This window comes from Camelus dromedarius, chromosome 11 (genome assembly GCF_036321535.1).
Source record: "Camelus dromedarius isolate mCamDro1 chromosome 11, mCamDro1.pat, whole genome shotgun sequence".
Lineage (NCBI taxonomy): Eukaryota > Metazoa > Chordata > Mammalia > Artiodactyla > Camelidae > Camelus > Camelus dromedarius.
The window spans coordinates 46,224,776-46,246,807 of NC_087446.1; the positions used below are offsets into that span (position 1 = coordinate 46,224,776).

The 22,032-nt window shown below is 32.5% G+C and overlaps 1 protein-coding gene across 1 annotated transcript in view; it reads right to left on the reverse strand.

Annotated features, from left to right (window-relative positions):
• Nucleotides 1–1,419: 1,419 nt before the first annotated feature.
• Nucleotides 1,420–22,032, reverse strand: part of ABCD2 (ATP binding cassette subfamily D member 2) — a 55,964-nt gene continuing 35,351 nt past the window's right edge. The window contains exons 8-10 of the mRNA XM_010980301.3: nucleotides 18,731–18,815; nucleotides 9,892–10,017; nucleotides 1,420–4,551 (exon numbers count right to left, since the gene is read on the reverse strand). Of these exons, the coding sequence (XP_010978603.1) occupies nucleotides 4,332–4,551; nucleotides 9,892–10,017; nucleotides 18,731–18,815 (431 nt within the window). The 3' untranslated portion in view covers nucleotides 1,420–4,331. The remainder of the gene's footprint in view (nucleotides 4,552–9,891; nucleotides 10,018–18,730; nucleotides 18,816–22,032) is intronic.

Below are 22,032 nucleotides of genomic sequence, written 5' to 3' on the forward strand. Positions count from 1 at the left end.
AAACAATGAGAAACATAATTCGTGTCACAAATTTCCTTTTTAGATGAAAACCTGCATCTTTTTAGTTAACCAGAAACCCTGAGGCAGTTTAAAGGCTTTAGAGCCAAACTTTAGAGCCAAAAATAATAATAATAAAAAAATGACCTAAGCTAATTAAAAGGAAGGTGGTTGGGGAGTTGCATAGCCTTTGTAATCAAATATTGCTAGGTTCAAATTTCAGCTCTTAGCTTAGTAGCTATATTAGCTTGGATGAATTGCTTAACTTTCCTGTTGCCCCCTTTCCTTTTTTATTAGAGTTTTGTGATGATTTAATGTATATGCAATGCTTTGTGCCTACTTGGTAAATAATAAATAGTTGCTATTAAATTTTTCTCTGGATAAGGGTTCTCATTTTCCTAGTTTTCAATGGACTGTAAACTTCTTGGGATAGCTATAATATTTTATTTATCCCTAGAACCTGGCACAGCATCTGGCATAGGTCGGTACTTAATAAATAAGTGTTGAATTAATAAAGAAAATAAATATTTAAGCAACTATTTGGTGACTTGTGCGTAGCACTTCACACAATTGTATACCACACAACTTGTAACTAAAGTGTATACAGACACCCGACAGACTCACTTAAAAACATAGAAATAGGACATTTTCCATCACTGAAATAATCTGTAATTCCTTTGATTACTCAAGTTTTTTTTTCATGATGTTTTAGGGACTTACAAGTAATGAGCAATGTTGAGCTCCAGTAACTGCATATTGGATGCAGACTACAGCATCGTGTATTCACACCACAGCCACGTTCTATTTTAGCCAGATAGTGATTTTTTTTACCATTAGGGACATTTTTATCACTTGCTTTCATTAATACACCCCCTACTACTCACTCCCTGCTTATAAGTGTAGATAATTGGTTTTGAAATTTCACAACACAAACTGTAAAGCCATTTTGTGCTTGGTAATCAGGAAAGACACCAGCAACGAAGAAGGGATTTGCTTTTAATAAAAATATTTTATACATCCACCTGAAAGCTCTCATGTGGCAAACATTACAAGTACGACTCAAAAAAAATTTGACATACCCAAACATATATCATCAGACCTGTAAATCTCCTGGGTTATGTGAAAGAACTTTATACTTCTAAATGAGAATGATTTTCTCCCATAAAGTAGTTACATCAAAGACATCTCTTTTAATCAATGGTTTAATAATCTTTACCATTTTATGCATATCTCAGAAGTGTATAACATTCTCTGGATTTGAGTTCCAATGTGTAACAAGTTTTTCTAGGCTTATGGAATCCAAAAACTATTCCAAACAGATTTTAATAGGCTAAGCTTATTGCCAAATATGAAATTATAATTGGAACCAAAGTCTCAAATAAAAAAACAAGTAACATGTTCATTTATACCTATACTGGAAGAACAAAATTTGACAAAAACTTAGTTACTATCAAGGAAAAACCATTCCCATTGGAAACAAATGTATACTCAGGTTGAATCTCAAGATGTATGTTCTCCTTGAGATTACTAGAGAGAGATTTTTACACATTATCTTGTTTACACAAGAACACACACTATTTTAGATTCATGCTTGGCGTAACACTACATGCTGTAGAAATATAATGCAACATTTTCATAGAATGCAACTTATTTTCCAAGTTTAAAAGTTACTCCCCCCCAAAAAAGCACATTTAAAAATTAATCTCCACAAATTTACAGCTTCCTTTGACCAAAACAAAACAGAACAGGAGTCAAAATAATTGAGGCAAATAGATGACACTGTAAAACCTGTTTGAAAATTGAAATATCACTTCTTTTTCCTTCTCTCATTTATTCCTTGCTATATTCAAAGATGGCTATTTAGTTTTTCATCTTGTTCATATTTTTCACAAAATAAGACTGTAAGGATAGTAAAATGTGGTATACTCATTGGGCCATTTTGTAAACAGTTAAATGTACACAAATACAAATGAAAATCACAGATTATTTTTCATTCAAATTAGAGGATTTTGGTCCTGGAAAAAAATTCAGAAAATAAATAGGCACAAAAAAGCTCACACAAAACATGTTTCTCTTAGAACTTTACCATTTAAACTGCAGAGTATATAGTTTTTAATACAGAAGTTTAAACATTCTTGAATCCTGTACATTATAAATAATGTCATTTAACTTCAGCCAGTTTGTAGGATGTACTAAATAAGGGCTAATTACAAATCTAGCATTTGTTTTGGTATTCTTTTCTAAGTTTCAAAACACGATATACTGGGTCCTACATGCTTTACTTTTCAAATTATGAAAATTAAGTCATGAAAATTATGCACATTTCAAATGAGGACTTTACATTTTCTTCTTGTATCTTTAAAAGTTAAGACACTTGCCCCAGACTACAGCAGCATAAACTGGATAACTGCTGATACAGAACTTAGATTAATGAATAATTTGATCAAGTTTAAGTTTTTGTTTCATGCATTTCTTTAAAACCTTTGATACCTGCCTCACTTTTCTAATAGGAAGTAGCAATAACTGACAAATGACTAAGTGAATAGTTAGATACTAACAAAAACTTAGACAGATGTCCTGATTATGATTTTATATTATATTCCTTCATGAGGTGGTTACATTTATTGATAATTAAAAATTGATTTAAAGAAAGCACGGAAGAATTGAAAATGTGAAAATGCTATGATGTTTTATGACAGTCATCATGAATGACTTCCAGGTACTCCACCACCTGAAAAAGCCTGAGAATCACTGACTTAGCATCTATTGTGGCGGTGTCTAAACATGCAGATCAAATCCTGAACCACTAGTAACTGAGCGTTCCCAGCTTTCTCTGTCCCTTCAGCCTGGAGGCATAGGCAGGAGCAGTTTAAAATGGCCATCCTGGCTTTCATACTTCCAATTCAAGGGCAAGTGAAAACATAAAATGTATTGCATATGACTGTTCCATTCAGATTCTTTCTCATTATGTTCAATAAATATTAAATTTCCCTATAACACAATTCCCCTTCTGATTGCTGTCTGTAGGGGTCCAATTATATTGAGGATGAATGCACAGTTGCTGAAAGATCGCTAACTTCCCTGTCACATTTTAAACCAGAGACAAATGAACTTTCCACTTTGTACTTAATTTCCATATCTTATCAACAATAATCAAATAACAATAACACTAACATTACCAAATTAATTTTCTTTTCAACATTTCACCTAACTTTTATTCCTATTATAGCCCAGTTGAATTTCAGGGGTAATAGTGAAAACCGCACTGAACCAGGGAAACAGGGAAACTTCATTTCATCTCTGGATTTGTCCCGAAATTAACTGCATGATTAGGGCAAATCTGAGTGCCAAGTTCTCAAAAGCAAACTAGGAGAAATAATATCTGCCTCAAAAGATTGCACAAGGATTAAGATGCATATAAATGAGGATGGTCAATTATAAAGTGCTATTCCAAGGTATGTTGTGACTACTATGATTTTGAAAATGCCTCTATTCTGTTACAGCACTGCTATTTAAAAATGTGGTGGACTCCTCCTTTGAGCACAAAAACAAGCTAAGTACTTCTGGACAGAAGTTGCAATAGATAATGCTGCCAGGTAAGGTAACAGGTTGAGACAAACATTGTTTGGATACTTCTTTTTTGTACTGGCAATTCTCTTTTTAAGATGAATGAGTTTGTTAACAAATATGTCAGATTCTCATTAAAATGAATTTGTGATGTGCCCATCCTGAGATGCTCAAAATCTAAAATTAAAAAATGATATTTTATACAGGTACATTCATGTTTCTTTCTTTCAACCACTGTCATTAAAATCATTTTTTTCCATAGGGAAATTACTTCTCAAACTATTAGCTATTCTGTATACAGGATTAGTTGACCACTAGCAACATGAATTCTAGCTGTTTTATCTAATAATCATAAATGGACTAAAATGTTACTCAAACTTCTAGTTTTATACACCTGGTTTCAACCCAAAAGTTGCTCTTCAATTGTTCAATTCTCAGGATATCTCCCATGTTTGTTAAGAATTTCAGATGCGTTATATACACATAGCAAATGTGGTATTCACTGTGAATTCACCTAGAAAATCCTGTTTTACATGTGAATTAGGTTTTCACTAGGAGTTAGAACAAGCCTTGATCACTAATCTTACAGAGTGCATTTGCTTATTTTCTTTTGAAAAGTCAGATCATCTACTTCCTTGATGCTAAAATCTTCTAAAACATTTCTTGCTGCCTTTTTTTCTCTGTGCTTAGCTTAACACAATGCATGCACTATAACAGTGTCTCTGAGCCTTTAACTAAAAACAAACATTTAAAACATATCAAAACAATTAGGATGTCTCATCTTCATTTTTCATTGTTTTCAGCACTGAGTCTTCTCCTAAAATTTTACATAGTTCATTGAGTCTTTGCTGCATTTTGGGAATTCCAGCCAACTGAGATTCTAGCTTTTGTTTTTCTTCACTCAGTGTTAAACGAATAGCAGTATCCAACTGTTCAAAGCGCCAACCTCCTTCACCATCAAACTGTAATAAATGAGTGTGGTATTTCCTGCATAATCAAAATGAAATAATACTATTAGTAATAATTGCAAAACACCATTTTAGTTATAGATTTATCATTCTAATTGATATTCAAAGGCAAATTTTAAGTAAGGTAACTATTTCACATTTGATTTTTAAGGATTCTTCAAGAGGTTAAATACTGTGATTCCTTTTACTCCAAAAGTCATTGATCTCTAGGTAAATTCTACTGTTTATATTAAATCTATTTCATATTCAAATGTATGTGAAGTGCAAAGGAAGACATGCTATTGCATCTGCTTAATTTATCTTCATAACCCAGTATAGCTTCTGAAAAAATATTAAAGCATACTTATAACGAGAATAAAGAAAGGAAGCTGAGGAAAGAAAGTAAAAATTTTAAAGGCTATTAAAAAAAAAAAGCTAAGCAAAAAAAAAAAAGGAAATACAACACCCATTCATTAGTATACTCTCCTTTGGGAATGAATTACTCAACATAAGTAAAAAGTGCTCAAAATTTAAGTTTTAAAATGTTTTTTAAAAATAAAATCTTTGATAAAAATCTTTTAAAGATATTTCCATGCTTTCATATAATTTCATCTCTTTTCTCCTGGCTCCAGTCCATAATTAGGAACTTCAGAGTGGTACAGAGATGATTTTACTGATGAGAAAGGAGGCAATCTATCTTCCCCTAAATGAAGGCTAAGGTCACCAATCTCTGGGAGTTGGGGGCTGGGGGGATGGTATGTGGAGACAGTAATATTGGTGGAGTTGGCCTTGCATGGCTGAGCCATGGCATTTTGTCACCTTGCTAAGTGGCACATATTTGCATGTGTCCTCAGTTTTTACGTCTTTCCCTTATTGGTTTTCTCATTTCTTATTTCCTTTTAGGCTCTTATCTGTCATTATTCACTAGGATCAGTGGGGGTATTTCAAGTAGTTTGATCTCCTTTTTAAAAATTGAGATATGATCCATATACCAGAAATTCATCCTTTTAAAGTATAAAATTCAGTGTTTTTTTTTAGCATATTCACATGCAATCATCAATATCCAATTCCAGAATATTTTATTTACCCCCAAAAGAAATCTCATTTCATGAGCAATCCCTCCCAATTTCCCCTATGCTTAGCCCCACCAACCACCAACCTCCTTTCTGTCTCTATGGATTGTCCATTCTAGACATTTCATATACATGGAATCATATAAAATGAGGCTTTTTTGTGACTGACTTCTTCCAGTCACAAAATGATTTCAAGGTTCATCTAGTGGTAGTATTAGTGCTTCCTTCATTTTCATGGCTGAATAATATTCCATTGTATGGTACTGCACATTTTATCTGTTCATCAATTGATGGAGATTTAGGTTTCATCCCAATTTGATTGGATGGTCTTAACATGCTGTAAGATGGGGAAACTAAGCTAGGTTAAATTATGTCTAAAAGAGTAAAATCACTCTCAACCTGAAGGCTGAAGTTCCTGTGTTTGATAACTTCTGACAGAGATTAATGATCTTTTCCATATACTTTTGAGTAACTATCTTTAGGACTTAAAGTTATCCAAAAATTTGGCTTCCCAATAGGTGTGATGTTACAAAAATTAAATTGAAAACAGTGTATTTCTATGTCAAGGGAGTAAAGTTTTAAACGTGAAACTACTGCTATTAACATATGAGAGCTAAAACAAGGGTAGTAGAAAAGTAAATAAAGGGTGGTGATATAAGAAAGTGAAATAATGGTAAAAAAAAAAATCAACTTGTTTATGTCATTCTTAACTCCTCTTGGGCTTTTCCTAACTTTGAATCTACAATCAGGAGCAATTTTGAAGTGCGGTAGTTTAGATCTTGGGTGGCTTCCATCATCAATGTATACTGAAGGTTTGACTCACCACTCAGGTCCTACAACATTACTTGATTTCTACATGAGGGAAGAAACTCTATAGGTGTTTCATGACCTGATATTCAAAGGCGTGTTCTGTATTACGGGCTAAAACAATATTTCAAGGTTTATCTTAGTCAGAAGAATTTAAAAGAAACTATAATTATAACAGAGGCTAATTGGAAATAATCTGCATACTCCCTGCAGAAACAAAACAAAGCATAGAAAAGTGGCAATTATAGAGTTATAATTCTATTTAGAAACCAAATAATTTAATAAGCTTCTATAATTTTTGACCTCTTCAGATAATGGCATTGATTTTAATCTTTACAGTCAACAATTACTCATTTGTTGTTATGGGGGATAATAGAACATATCTTTTTCCTCTTCTGAAATCTTTTCAAGGAAAATAAGAATTTCATATAGGAATAAAGGATAATCAGAAATAATAGATTTCTACAACCTAAAATGGTTAAACTAATTCATAAAGTAGAACTAACATGATTTTTAGTTTTATGAAGAAATACACTATCGGTAGCTGCAATTAAAAACATGTTTTTCTTGTTAGCAGGTGTAAAGTTAGATTTTGTTACTTGCTTAATATTTTATTTGTCCACTACACACCTACTTGAATGGCCAAAATCCAGAACACTGACAACACCAAATGCTGGTGAGGGTGTGGACCCATGGGAACTTTCTTTAATTGCTAGTGGCAATGCAAAATGATAACATTACTAATTTGGAGGACAGTTTTGCATTTCTTACAAAACTAAACATGCTCTTACCAGTACAATCCAGTAATTGCACTCCTTGATCGCTAACCAAAGGACTTGAGAAAACTCATGTCCACACAAAAACCTGCATATGAATGTTTGTAACAGCTTTATTCATAATCGCCAAAATCTTGGAAGAAATCAAGATGTCCTTCAGTAGGGGAATGGATAAATAAACTGTGTACATCCAAACAATGGAGTATTATTCAGCACTAAAAAGAAATGAGCTATCAAGCCGTCACAAGACATGGATAAAACAAATGAAAATCACTAGGTTAAAGAAGCCAGTTTGAAAAGGCTACATATTGTAGGATTTCAGATATTTTCCATTTTGGAAAAGGCAAAACTGTGGAAACATTAAAGATGAGTTGTTTCCAGGGTTTGGGGAGGGAGGGGAAAATAATAGACAGAGCACAGAAGATTTTTAGAGCAGTGAAAATACTCTGTATATACTGTAATTGGGATATATGTAATTATAAATTTGTCCAAACCCATAGAATGCCCAACACTAAGTGGACCCTAATGTAAATCATGGACTTTGGTCATTAATGATGTGTTTATATAGGTTCATCAATTGAACAACTGTACCACTCTGTTGGGGAATGTTGATAATGGGGGAGGGTATGCATGTGTAGGGACAGGATAAGGCATATTTCGGTATCTTTCTCTCAATTTTGCTGTGAACCTAAAACTAAAAAAAAAAAGCCTTAAAAACATCAACAACAAAAACTTATTTGTTCCTTAAATTGAGGAAAAAAATGGCTGAATATGCTTTCAATGTCTCTTTAGGCTACTTAGATAGGAACTGAATAACAGGAAAGCATAATAAATCCATTGATAAAGGTCAGGAACACACCAGGACTAAGAGCTAACTCCATGTTACCCCAACGTGTGATCAATTGGGAACCATGTCTGGATTGACAAGTCCATGTCAGAAATGACTCAAGTTCTTCTGGCCTCATTCTGTGTCATCCCTTACTCAGAGAATTTACAGGCATATGTCATAATTATCTTAAACCAGTTCCTGTTGGTTTTCTTCAAGGAAAAGTCAAAGGGAACTACACTCACTGACATAGACTATAACTCATCAGGGACTGGATTCAAACTGCCTCTGGAGAGATTAGCAAATCAGGCTCCTGTCACTCCAGATGCTAATTAATTATTTAATGACAGAGAGATAAACTACAAAATTCCATACAAACGGTCCCTTCATGAAATGTTCTATTTTCAGATAAAGTCTCTGAGGAAAGAAAAATATGAATGTTTAAAATGAAATGTGAAACAGATTGTCATATTCTCAACAGAAATACAATTTAGAGTCAAAGAACTTTGAACAGTTAAAGCTGAATACTGAGTTTACTCACAATTTTAAAGTAAACATTCTCTAAAAGGTAAAAGGTCTGGAAAGGCTTAAAGGATTAACTCACATAAAGCTTGCTACTTAGCCTAGGTTTGAAGTCATGCATATAAAGACTGGCTTTGGCATACAGTGTGATCAGCCACCTGCCACAGAACATTCCAGTCAGAAAAAGAGGAGGAATCTGCCTGTCCCTCAGGAAGTAGAAAGCCAAAGCATACAGTGTCCACTGTAGTTACTAACGGGTCAGAATAGAAGATTTTGATTGATGACATAGAAATTCTAAAGTATACAGTAGAATAGAGTGTGAATGAAAAAGTGTTTTTATGGTTTATGCACGAGATACATTTTAAGTTCCTCATAATGTAGAGCAATATACTGTAGCATAGGGAGTATGACCATAGTAAGTTATTTTTCTCATGTTTCTAGCTCTCAGTTCCTTCACTGGTAAATGGGAATAATCAGACTGCCTATACTCTACAGGGCTGTTATTAGGCTTAAATAAAATGAGCCTGGAACAAAATGGGTCCTGAATCTGCATTAGCAACTATTATTATGATGACAAATCAATGGGAAAGCAGGGGAATGATAAAAATGCTGTCATTGTTTTTTAAAAGGGAAAATCCCATTAGGTTTTATGAAATATTATTTATAAAACATTTTTGTTCATTTTTCCCTAAAACAAAACCAAAATAAGCTTTTTCTCCCCCTGTGTTTTCTCCAACTTAGGGGTACAAGTTGTGGTATTTCTTTTTCCTGGATTGAAAAATTTAATTTAAAAGAAAGAACTAATGTAAAATTATATAAATATATTCTTTCCCAGTACATGTTATGGGATTATGACTATTTTCAGTTTAAAAAAAAAATCACAGGATTTTTCTACTTCTTTTCAGAATTTTTGGAATATGATGATAGTTTTCAAACAAGACATTAATGTTATAATGTTAGGTTTGGAATATCTTTTGTTTTTCTGTTATCTCTGTTTTGGCTCTCATATTTTAACAGCAGTATTTTCACATTTTAATTTTTCCCTTGACATAGAAATACATTATTTTTAATTTAATTTGTTTGTAAGTTTCCACCTACTGGGAGATCAAATTTTTGAAAAACTTATAACCCTAAAGATAGTTACTCAAAAGTGTAAGAAAAAGATTATTAATCTCTGTCATGAGTTATCAAACATAAGAACTTCAACCTTCACCTTGAGAGTGATTTTACTTTTAGACATAGTTTAACCTTAACAGAAATACAGGTGGAAAATAAGTGAAATGTCTCATGCTGTATAGTGAAAAGTTTAGCAAAGTTATTCTTTAAGAAATGTAAAGAAAAATTGTCTGTCACAAATTAGCATTGGAAACACTTACCAAAGAGAAGGCCTGTGTGTTATAGAAAGTAAGGAAATCCCAGCCCCTTTTGCAGCCTGAAATATCTTTCCTTCAACATCAATGCTGACAGCACTGGTGCATTCATCCAGCAATGCATATTTTGGTCTTAAAAAATAAGCACAAATAAACTAATGATTTTCATATTTGAATTACAAATCTTTACTTGGTTACATGAGTTGCAATGTTAAACAACTTCAAAGGAGCAAAAGAGTATGTGACATTATAAAGATGATATATATTAAAGCAGAAAAGCAGTCATTCTCCCCCTCTTTGGACTAGAATATCATATTCTTAGATTTTAAATAGGTTTTCTGATACCTTCTCACAATAAAATAAGCTTTATTGTTATGCAGATGAGTGAATCATGAGTTTGAAGAATTGGAAAGATGGGCAGGCCACTGAATGCATTTTCCTGCAGAAGACAGGTTCATTCTTAGTTACAAGGTTCTGAATAACTCCATGAAAAATGCATTACTGTACCTAATTATCAAACAGATCACAATTGTGTTAGCAAAGATTTATTGAGAAGATAATTTTATCAACAATGTGAGTACCTGATCACTATTGGAATTTCATTGATCCAAGACTCTGCAAAGTTAAGTATGCCTATAAACTGACAAATTAGAGTAGGTATTTAACCTGCTAATATTGAGACAAATTTCTTAGGGAAAGAACTCAAATATTTTTCTGATTGTACTTAATAGTTTTTTTTTTTTTTCCTAGATCAATTTTTACTTTGGGGATGAATGTCTACTACTGTCAGAGGCACTTATAACTTGCCGCCATTTGCTTCTGTTTACTCTTTCTTTCGTTTTCACTCCCCTGCTCTTTACCTTTGTTTTTTCTTTGCCTGTCTTCTTTCAAGCCTGTCTGGACTTTAGGCATATATTTGGTACTCAGTAACATGACTTAGCTTTGTGAATGCAGCCAAAGGTCAACTCATACACTACAATTTATTGTTTACTTCAGGGTTGAAAATCAGCACTAAGTGTTTATCAGGAAAATTTCCTCCATGAAGATATTTTGATTTTTTAAAATAAATAGCAATGAAGAGCTAAAAATCAAAACCAGTAGTAATTTCAGCATAAATAATTATTTAGGACTGCAAACTGTTTGTTTTTCTATGATAGATTTGTTCATTAATAGGATCCTGTTACCTGTTGGAGGGAGTGTAGTAAAGGGTAACAGATACAGGAGTATAATTACTATATTATCTAAAGGCAACTTTAACACTCCATTCGTTTTAATAACTGCTCTCCATGCAAAGAACTAAAAGATCACCATACGTTCCCCACGACAGCAGTAGTTTTGCTGATTGTCTTTTGGTTACTGTTATGGTTTAAGTATTAAGCATTACTTCTTTCTCTCAGAGTTGATGACTATAAGTGGAAAAGAGGGAGAAGAAAAGGAAATCTAGAAGAGAGAGATTGGGTATAAAATTTTCTTTTTTTGTATAAACTTCTTTCTAGTACTTAAGTTACTTACTGTAATGTGTCTTACTTTTTAGAGAGCTTAGAGCTAAACAGAAGAGATGACATTTTAGAATTAGAAAAAAGCATATTTCATATACTCTGTTGTCATAGAAACCCCTAGTTTAGCCTATGTAAGATGTATTAAATATTTCTGTTTCCTTGGTGGGACTGGTGTGCATGCCTGTGTATGTGTGTGCACATACTTAAATATATTAAGCGTTAGCTTGTAATCTGGAACATATATACCCAAGTAAAACATTACATAATATTGTTTCTCAGATTTTCCTTTTTTTTTCTTTTGTTATGTCATCAGGAGAGTGAGCCTCAAGAAGGATGTAAACTATTCCATATAAAATGGGACTTTTCTGATCATTCTTTAAGCATTAAAATTAAGATCCTCTCAAAAGAGTTTACTATTGTGATACTTAATACTCCCTGACAAATCTCCATTTCAGTAAGCTCAAATCTTTCACATTACAACTCAAATCTTATTACTCCTTTGAGGATGAGGGGAGGTAGCTTCTTATTATTATATATTTCTTTCACTAGATTCAATATTTCTGTTTCATTTTACTTTTTCTCAATAGATTCTGCTCTTCACCTTGCTTATCTTCATTGATCTTCCTATGGATCACTAAATTCTTTCCACTGATATACTTAATAACTTGACCTTTACTCAGTCTTTACACATTATATCCAAAATATTTTAGATTCACAAGTATCAAGCATTTTTTTTAAGTTATAGGTATGTAAAATCTCTTTAGGCTATCATAAATGCCTCTTGCTTTTTCTTACAGTGTGTTTTTTTTTATCAACACACTGAAACAGTGAGAAATTTATGGTCACATTTTACATTGTGTCATATTATATTTCACCAATTATGCTGGTGATCACATTACTGAATATTTATGGACAAGCCTTAAACAAATTCAAGGTGATAGTGGGTAACAGCTGGTCATAAATGTCAAATTGTAAAGTCTGCTCTTGAACCATACCACACATCTGAGAAAGGGCATTCCACAATATGCTTAACTAAAAATTCTGAGTTAGCAAAGTTTGGTTTATACTTCTTTAGCTTCCCATATTCTTGAACTAACCATGTACATTATTACAAATATCATGTTATTACACAATAGTTTTTCTCATTAAAAAACATCAACTGAAACACAAAAATAATATATATTGTATGACTTAATTTATTTGAAGTTGTAGAACAGGAAGAACTAATTTATGAGGATAGAAATCAGAACAGAAATCACCGATGGGGAGATATGACTGAAAATGGGGGAACTTAAAGGGTGATAGAAGCATTCTTTATCTTAATTGGGGTGTTGTTTACATAATGTAAATAAATTTACCAAAAGTCATTGAATTGGCACCTAAATACATAAATACTAACAGACATAAAGGGAGTAATTGACAGGAATACAATAGTAGGAGACTCTAACACCCCACTAACATCATTGGACTGATCTTCCAGATAGAAAATCAATAAGGCAACAGAGATCATAAATGACATAATAGAACAGTTAGACTTAATTTATATTTTCATGAAATTACATCAAAAAAATGAAGAATATACATTCTTTTCAAGTTCACACGGAACATTCTCTAGAATAGACCACAAACTAGGACACAAAACAAGTCTCATCAAATTTAAGAGGATAGAAATGGTCTCAAGTATGTTTTCTGACCACCACAGCATGAAACTAGAAATCAGCCACAGAAAGAGAAACAAGGAAAAGATAATTGCATGGAGACTAAAAAACACGCTACTAAAAAAACCCAATGAGTCAACAATGAAATCAAAGAAGGCATTAAAAAATATCTTGAGACAAATGACAGTGAAAACACAACCATACAAAATCTATGGGGTATGGCAAAAGCAGTCTTAAGAGGGAAGTTTGTAGCAATACAGGTCTTCCTCAAAAAACAAGGAAAATCTCAAATAAATAACCTAACCTACCACCTAAAAGAACTAGAAGAAGAAGAGCAAACAAAACCTAAGTTCAGTAGAAGGAAAGAAATAACAAAGAGCAAAGAGGAAATAAATAAAATAGAGATTGAAAAGAAAATAGAAAAAATCAACAAAACTAAGAGCTGGTTTTTTGAAAGAGTAAACAAAATCGACAAATCTCTGGCTTAGATTCACCAATAAGAAAAGAGAGAGCACCCAAATAAATAAAATAAGAAAAGAAAGAGGAGAAATTACAACTGATACAACAGAAATACAAAAAAACACAGATAATACTATGAACAATTATATGCCAACAAATTGGACAATCTAGAAGAAATGGATAAGTTTTTAGGGAATATAAAGTCCTTCAAAACTGAATCAAGAAGAAATAGAAAATTTGAACAGACTGATTACTTGAAGTGAAATAGAATCTGTAATAAAAAAAAAAAAAAACAAACAACTCACTGCAAACAAAAGTCCAGGACTGGATGACTTCACTACGGAATTTTACCAAACAGACAAAGAACTGATACCCCTCCTTCCAAAAGACTGAAGAGGAGGGAACACTCCCAAACTCATTCTATGAAGCCACCATTACCCTGATACCAAATTCAGACAAAGACACTACCAAAAAAGATTGCAGGCCAATATCACTGATGAACATAGATGCAAAAATTCTCAACAAAATATTAGCAAACTGAATCCAACAATACATTAAAAACATCAGACATCAAAATCAGTTGGATTCATCCCAGGGACACAAGGATGGTTCAATATATATGCAAATCAATCAATATGATACACCACATCACCAAAAGAAAGGACAAAAATCACATGATCATCTCAATAGATGCAGAAATAGAGGAAAAGTATTTGATAAAATTCAATATCCATTCATGATAAAAACTCTTACCATGGTAGGTATAGAAGGAACATATCTCAACATAATAAAAGCTATTTATGACAAACCTGCAGCCAACATAATACTCAATGATGAAAAGCTGAAGGCCTTTTCACTAAAATCTGGAACAAGAGATGAATGCCCACTCTCACCACTTTATTTCAACATAGTATTGTAAGTCCTACCCACAACAATCAGGCAAGAAAAAAAAAATAAAATGTTTCCAAATTGGAAGGGAAGAGGTAAAATTGTCACTATATGTGGATGACATGATACGATATATAGAAAACCCTAAAGACTCCACACAAAAACTACTAGAACTGATAAATGGATTCATCAGGGTAGCAGGATACAAGATTAACACACAGAGGTCTGTTGTACTTCTTTACACTGATAATGAAATACCAGAAAAGGAAAGTAATAAACAGTTTCTTTTAAAATCACATCAAAAAGCACTTAAGAATAAACCTGACCAACAAAGTGAAAGACTTATACACTAAGAACTACAAAACACTGATAAAGGAAATTGAAGATGATTTAAAGAAATTGAAACATATCCCATGCTCTTGGATTGTAAGAATTAATATTGCTAAAATGCCATACTACCCAAGGTAATCTACAGATTTAACGTGATCCCTATCAAATTACCCAGGACATGTTTTACAGAATTAGAACAAATAATCCTAAAATTGACATGGAATCACAAAAGACCCAAAATTGTAAAAACAACACTGAAGAAAAAGAACAAAGTTGGAGGTATAACTCTTTCAGACTTCAGACAATATTACAGAGCTACAGTAATCAAAACAACATGGTATTGACACAAAAACAAACAGATGATCAATGGAATAGAATGAAGAGCCCAGAAATAAACCCACAGACCATCAGTCAATTAATCTTTGACAAAGAAGGCAAGAATATACAGTGGAGAAAAGACAGTCTCTTTGGAAAGTGGTGCTGAGAAAGCTGGACAGCTACATATAGATCAGTGAAGTTAGAACACTCCCTCACACCATACACAAAAGTAAACTCAAATGGCTTAAAGTGGTAGCTCACAGAGAAAAAAAAAATGTGACAATGACTATACGTATGTTTATGTATAACTGAAAAATTGTGCTCTACACTGGAATTTGACACATTGTAAAATGACTGTAACTCAATAAAAAAAGTTATAAATCAATCAATCAATCAATCAATCAATCAATCAATCAATCCCCAGCCCAGTGCCTAGAACACACACACAAGAATAACTAAATAACTAAATAAACTTAATTACCTCCTTCTACAAGTAAATAAATAAATAAATAAATAATTTTTAAAGGAAAAAAAATGGCTTAAAGACTTAAACATAAGACACTATAAACCTCCTAAAAGAGAACATAGGCAAAGCATTCTCTGGCATAAATCTTAGCAATGTTCCCCTACAGCAGTCTACCCAGGCAATAGAAATAAAAGCAGAAATAAACAAATGGGACCTAATCAAACTTATAAGCTTTTGCACAGCAAAGGAAACCATAAACAAAATGAAAAGACAACCTACGGAATGCAAGAAAATATTTGCAAACAGTGTGACTGACAAGGGTTTATTTCCAGAACATGAAAACAACTCATACAACTCAATAGCAAAAAAACAAACAACACAGTCAAATAATGGGCAGAAGACCGAAACAGATATTTCTCCAGTGAAGACATACAGATGGCCCATGGGCACATGAAAAGACGTCAACACTGCTAATTGTCAGAGAAATGCAAATCAAAACTACAATGAGGTTGTCGCCTCACACCAGTCAGAATGGTCATCATTAATAGTCCACAAACCGTAAATGCTGGAGAGGGTGTGGAGAAAAAGGAACCTCCAACACTACTGATGTCAATGTAATTCTGTGCAGCCACTATGGAAAACAGTATGGAGGTTCCTTAAAATACTAAAAATAGTTACCATTTAGCCAGCAATCCCACTCCTGGACATACATCTGGAAAAGAACTCCAAAAGATATATGTAAGGTTCGTAGCAGCACTATTTACAACAGCTAAGACCTGGAGGCAACCTAAATGTCTATGGAAAGATAATTGGATAAAGAAGATATGGACTCAACAATAAAAGGAATGAAATAATGCCATTTGCAGCAACATGGATGGACCTAGAGATTATCATACTAAGTGAAGTAAGTCACAGAAAGACAAATATCATGTGATATCACTTATATGTGGAATCCAAAAAATGACACAAATGAACTTATTCAGAAAACAGAAACAGACTCACAGACATAGAAAATAAACTTATGGTTACCAAAGGGGAAAGAGGAGGCAGGGATAAATTAGGAGTTTGGGGTTAGCAGATAAAAAACTACTATATATAATATAGATTAAAAAAACAAAGTCTTATTGTATAGCACAGGGAACCAGGTTCAATACCTTATAATAGCCTATAATGAAAAAGAATATAAAAAAGATTACATGTATGTATAACTGAATCACTATGCTGTACACCAGAAACTAACACAACACTGTAGATCAACTACTTCAATGAAAAATAATAGTAATATAGTCACTGAATTATGTACTTAAGGTCTGTGTATTTGGTACATAAATGTTTAATAATAATAATAAAAATAAGCAAACACTGGCTAGCTATTACTTAATAACACACATAATAATATATATATAAACTGTAATATACTTCATGAAAATAGTTACATTAAAAAAATAACAACCAACTTTTATATACCAAAATAAAGAAAAAACTATACCAAAATTTTGTGTTATAGGTAGTGAGAAAAGAGTTTTTTTCTTCTTTTTATTTATCTAAGTGTTCTACTTTTATAAAATAAGCACATATTTTTATTATGTATGTTATATGTATAATATTTAATTATATATCATGTTTTAATAAAGTTGCTGAAATGATACATTCTTTTTTCAATGAAAAATACTATATGCTATATTCTTACCAGAAAGTCTGAACTTAAATATAATCAAGCTTTTAGCTCTAATTTCCAGTTTACAAGAAAAATAAGAGACTGGAAAAAAGAGGTAAAGGGACCTCAGGAGGAAGCAATCAGATTAATCTAGAAAGGACGACATTCTTATAGGACAATTGACTCGGTTTCTTAAACATGCCAATTGCATAAAAGACTGGTAGGCATGGCAGAGCTAGGGAAAAACAGAGACTTTTTAAATTAAAAAATAATTAAGAGATATATAATAAAAAAATTCAATATGTAAAATTTGTTTAGGTCTTGATTTGAACAAACCAAGTATAAAAAGATATTTTTGAGACAATCCGAAAACAATATGAACCAGGTATTCGATTATTTTAAATAATTATCAATTTTATCAGTTATGATTATGGTATATTACAAATATAAGAAAATATCCTAATACTTCAGAGATTGATGACAAAGCATTTAATGAAAAAATGCTGTGATTTGGGGATTTGGTTTAAAATGCTTCATAAGTTAAAAATAGATAAATCAAGTGTTGTAAAATGTTAGACCTGCTGAATCAGTGTGATGGGCATGTGGAGTTCATCTTATAATTTTCTCTTCTTTGATGAAGTTTTAATTTTTTTTGCAATAAAAAATTTTTAAAAAATTGATAGCCAACTAGTTGCTAAGTGTTTAATGAGGCTTACTTGATAAGTACATTTTTTCTGTTCTTATCGGCTTTTAAAAGTTCCCTACAAAAGTACTGCTTCCACTGCAACTTCTTCAAGAGTATTACATATGCCCCAGCTTATGCTCCTTTCAGGCATTCATATATATAACTCTTGGTCTTTTTTGCCCAAGGCATAAGTATTAAAAGGGATTAGTGACCCAGAGGCTTAACATAAAAATAGAGATTTTATTTTTCACAGACAAATAGGACAAACAAGAGGAACAAATTGGAATAGCTTCAGTACTTCTTTCCAGTGCCTCGTGCTTAGTACCTTCAACTCAAAAGGCTATGAAGCTAGTTGCAAATAGAAAAGTTTTATCAAAAGAAATTATTTCCTGCATCTTTTTATTTCTGAGTCCAATAAGACTCATGCTGGCTGGTTCCTTTTTACATTGGTTATGCCTCTGATTTTCAAGCAGAGCACTATTAAGCTTTATAGGCCACTGAGTAGTTAAAAAAGTTAATTTAATTTGAATTTAATAATTTAATTCCAAAGTATTACTGAATACCTACCTACTGTGTTCACTAAAGTATAATAGTGGTAATATAGTATTCACATTTTCAAATTAGTAATAATCTTACTTTCAAACCTAGGACACATAAAAATTTAATTTTGTCATCAAATATTACTCAATATAAAAGAAACAGAAAAAATACTTGGAGATACCTGTCACATAAAAAAAATAACCTAAGAAATCAAAAAACTGTAAATTCTAAGCATTAGTTTTTCAGGAAGGTATTTTTAGACTAAAGGTGAGAACACTGAATCCTGTCCAAAGGTTTTTTGGTTCCAACAATGGGATAGTAGTTACTTGAGTATAATATACTTACCGATGATAAAACATGCGAGCCATGCCCATTCTTTGCTTTTCTCCCCCTGACAGGACGTCTTTCCAGTCCATAACAGCATCCCATCCTTTAAAAAAAGATATGTACTTTATACAGCATTCTTTTAGTTGTTACTGTTTTTACCAGGACAAGTGGTTCCTAAAAGTTTAAGTTATTGATACAAAGAATCTGATATTTCACAGAACGTATGCTTGGATAAACTGCAGTCTCATTTTGTTTTAGATTTGATATTTTTAATGGTAATCATTACTTATATTGACAAAACATCTAAGAGTTCTAAATAATGACACTTTAAAAATTTGTTTCTGAATGTCTCCAAAGAGTTGGTACACTTATACTTATTTTGGAGGGTGGTAGGAGAAAAGAGCAACAAACATGCATAGGCCTATTATAAAGTCTACAGAGGGTAAGGGAGGGGCTGACTTAAATGGCTTCCATGTGCCTGGCACTTTATATGAGTTTTCTCATGTACTGCTACAGTACTACCCAGTCTGTGGTTAGTTTAATCCGCAAATGCAGGGCCGAAGATATGGAAGAATCTTGGATACAGAGGGCCTACTGTAAGTCATATGCAGATTTTTGATTGCCTACTAAAACTTACGAGTGTAGTGGAACAAAGGACATGATTTATTTAAATATGTAAAATTAAGGTTTCCTTTGACCCAAATACTTTTTTCTCTTGTCTTCTCAGTTGGCAGGGGGAGAAAAAAACATTAAGCCCAGAACATTTCTCCACTGTGTAGCAATCTGGACCTATTTTTTAAATTCTCACTTATGTTTCATAAGTGCTATAAAATTAAGTCACAGAGAAAATTTTATTTCAACAGTTTTCACTGGAAGCAAGAATACATATACATATATATAAATTATAATTGCATTTCTGTAAATAAACACACACACATCTCTGGGAATGAAATTATGAGACTAAGTTACACATTTTTATCATATTTGAAAAATTTATGATTTTAAAATTATTTTGAAACTGTTCTTAATTCTGTAACAAGAAAAAAATAGTTACTTAAAAATAAAACCATGGGGCCTATTAGACAGACAGTCACATCAAATATTCTTATGAAGTGGGAAACTGGAAAACAGAGCAGCCTAGGTAAAGCCTGACTTTCAAAGAGGAAAATGACTATCAAGACACGACACACACTCACACAAACAACTTGACATACATACTTAGAATACTTCCAGATCCCAAGTATTCAAGGCTTAATGTTCCCATCTGGAAAAAATTCAGGCTCTTTGCCCTCTATTTTCCTCCCTCAGCTGAATTTTCACCTTTATTAAAATTTCTAAGTAAAGTTGGTCAAAGGCAAAGAAAATAAGTGAGAGTTTCATTGTTTTTGTGTACCGGATTGTAAAGATTTTCTCTATTTCCCAACGTTACTTCTCACTAGGGACCAGAGTTCACTTTTTTTGGACAAACTTCCAAAATTTTCTATCCATTTAAAAACATGTAATTAGGGGAAAATAATCTCCAAATGCTATCTGATTCAAAGTTCTTGCTGCTAGTGAAAACTGTTGAAATAAAAGTTTCTCTATGAGTTAATTTTATAGCATTTATGAAACATAAGTAAGGGTTTGAAAAATAGGCTCGGATTGCTACACAGTGGAGAAATATTCTAGCCTGGCATTTCCCCTCCCCCTGCCAACTGAGAAGGCACAAAAGAAAAGTATTTGGGTCAAAGGAAATTTTCATTTTACATATTTAAATAAATCATGTCATTTGTTCCACTAAACTCAAGAGTTTCAGTAGGCAATTATTTCTTGATCACAGAACACACAAATCAAAACTCTGAGTCATAATATCACCTCTGATGCTGAAATAGTGAGACTAAGCCAGCTAAGATTTGAATGGTTTTCCTGCTTCTTGAAGATAGATAAACTGCTTTTAGCTCATGTCTATTTGTTAACACTTCTATTTTGTTACCTCTTTGATGGAATGAAACACAGTTTTAAATTCCAGCTTTTACTAAAGCAAAGCATTTCTCTAAGCAAAGTATTAGCTAATCTAACTGATCTTCAACAGGCTTCTTCCAAAATAAGTCATGTCCTTGTAAATTTAAGTGCTCTCCTGCTTTGCTTAAAAACACGTTTCATGTTTTAAGGGTTAGGAAAGTAAAGTGGCTTTCCTGGGCATTTTTCTGTGTATAAGGATATAGCAATTCTTCCTGTGTCTGGGAAGTTGAGATAGGATAGCACAGCCTAATGCAGAACATTGACTTTTAAGTCAGATCTGTGTTAGAATCCCTGCCCCATCACTTGCTGAGGGCCTCTGGGGAAACTACCAAACTTCTGAATTTCATCTGTAAAAAGGGGCTAATAAAAACCCACAGCACTGAGCAGTTATAAATATTAAATAAGATGACAGTATAAATTGCTTAATAAGTTATATCCTGTATGGTAAGCTCTCAATAAACTGCAACAGTTACAGTTTACATTATTCAGGCTGGAATATTATTGAAAACAGTTTTAGAACTTCTTGATAACTTCTAAAAGAGCAGAATATCCCATATTTATTATAAATTTCTATTTGGATTATTGGATTTCACAGGCAGCCAAAATAACCTACACATGACTAACACGCAGCCATTATTCCGGCTGTTTTAAAATTGAGAAGAATTTGACCATATGAAACAAAAAGACAACCTGCTTTCCATATTTGTAACATTTATGAATTATGTTAATACAAACACAATCAAATAAATACAACAGTACCTCTCTTGCCTGCCTCATTTGTTTGTTGTAAGGATCAAATGAAATAATGTATGTGAAATTTCTATGTAAAATATCAAGCATCATCACACAAAGACAAAATATCATAGTATCAATATTATAACTAGTTCTATTATCTTTAGCTATTAATTCTTGTGCATTTACTATGTGCCACTGCTCTAAACACATAGAGTCTTATTTAATCTCCACAGAATCTTTATAAGGTAGATATTCACCCCCACTTTACAGCTGAAGATACAGAGAACAGAGCTATTTAAGATTTGATTCCAGAACTCCAACTTCAAAGCTTATGCTCAGTTACTGTACTACTCTGCTTCTTTTGACAATGTAAACAGGCTAAAAAATAAAACATAAAATTCATACAAAATTAAACCTAGAATTTTAGCTTGCTATTTCTGTAGTTTTTCTAGGCTGTCAAATTATATGGTATCAGTTATTTGGAAGAAATTCTCTTTTTTTTTAAAAGCAATTCTTTTTTAAGCTAATATACATAACTATTATTCCTAATTTTTCAAAAATGTCTTCTATTGAAAAACTATAGC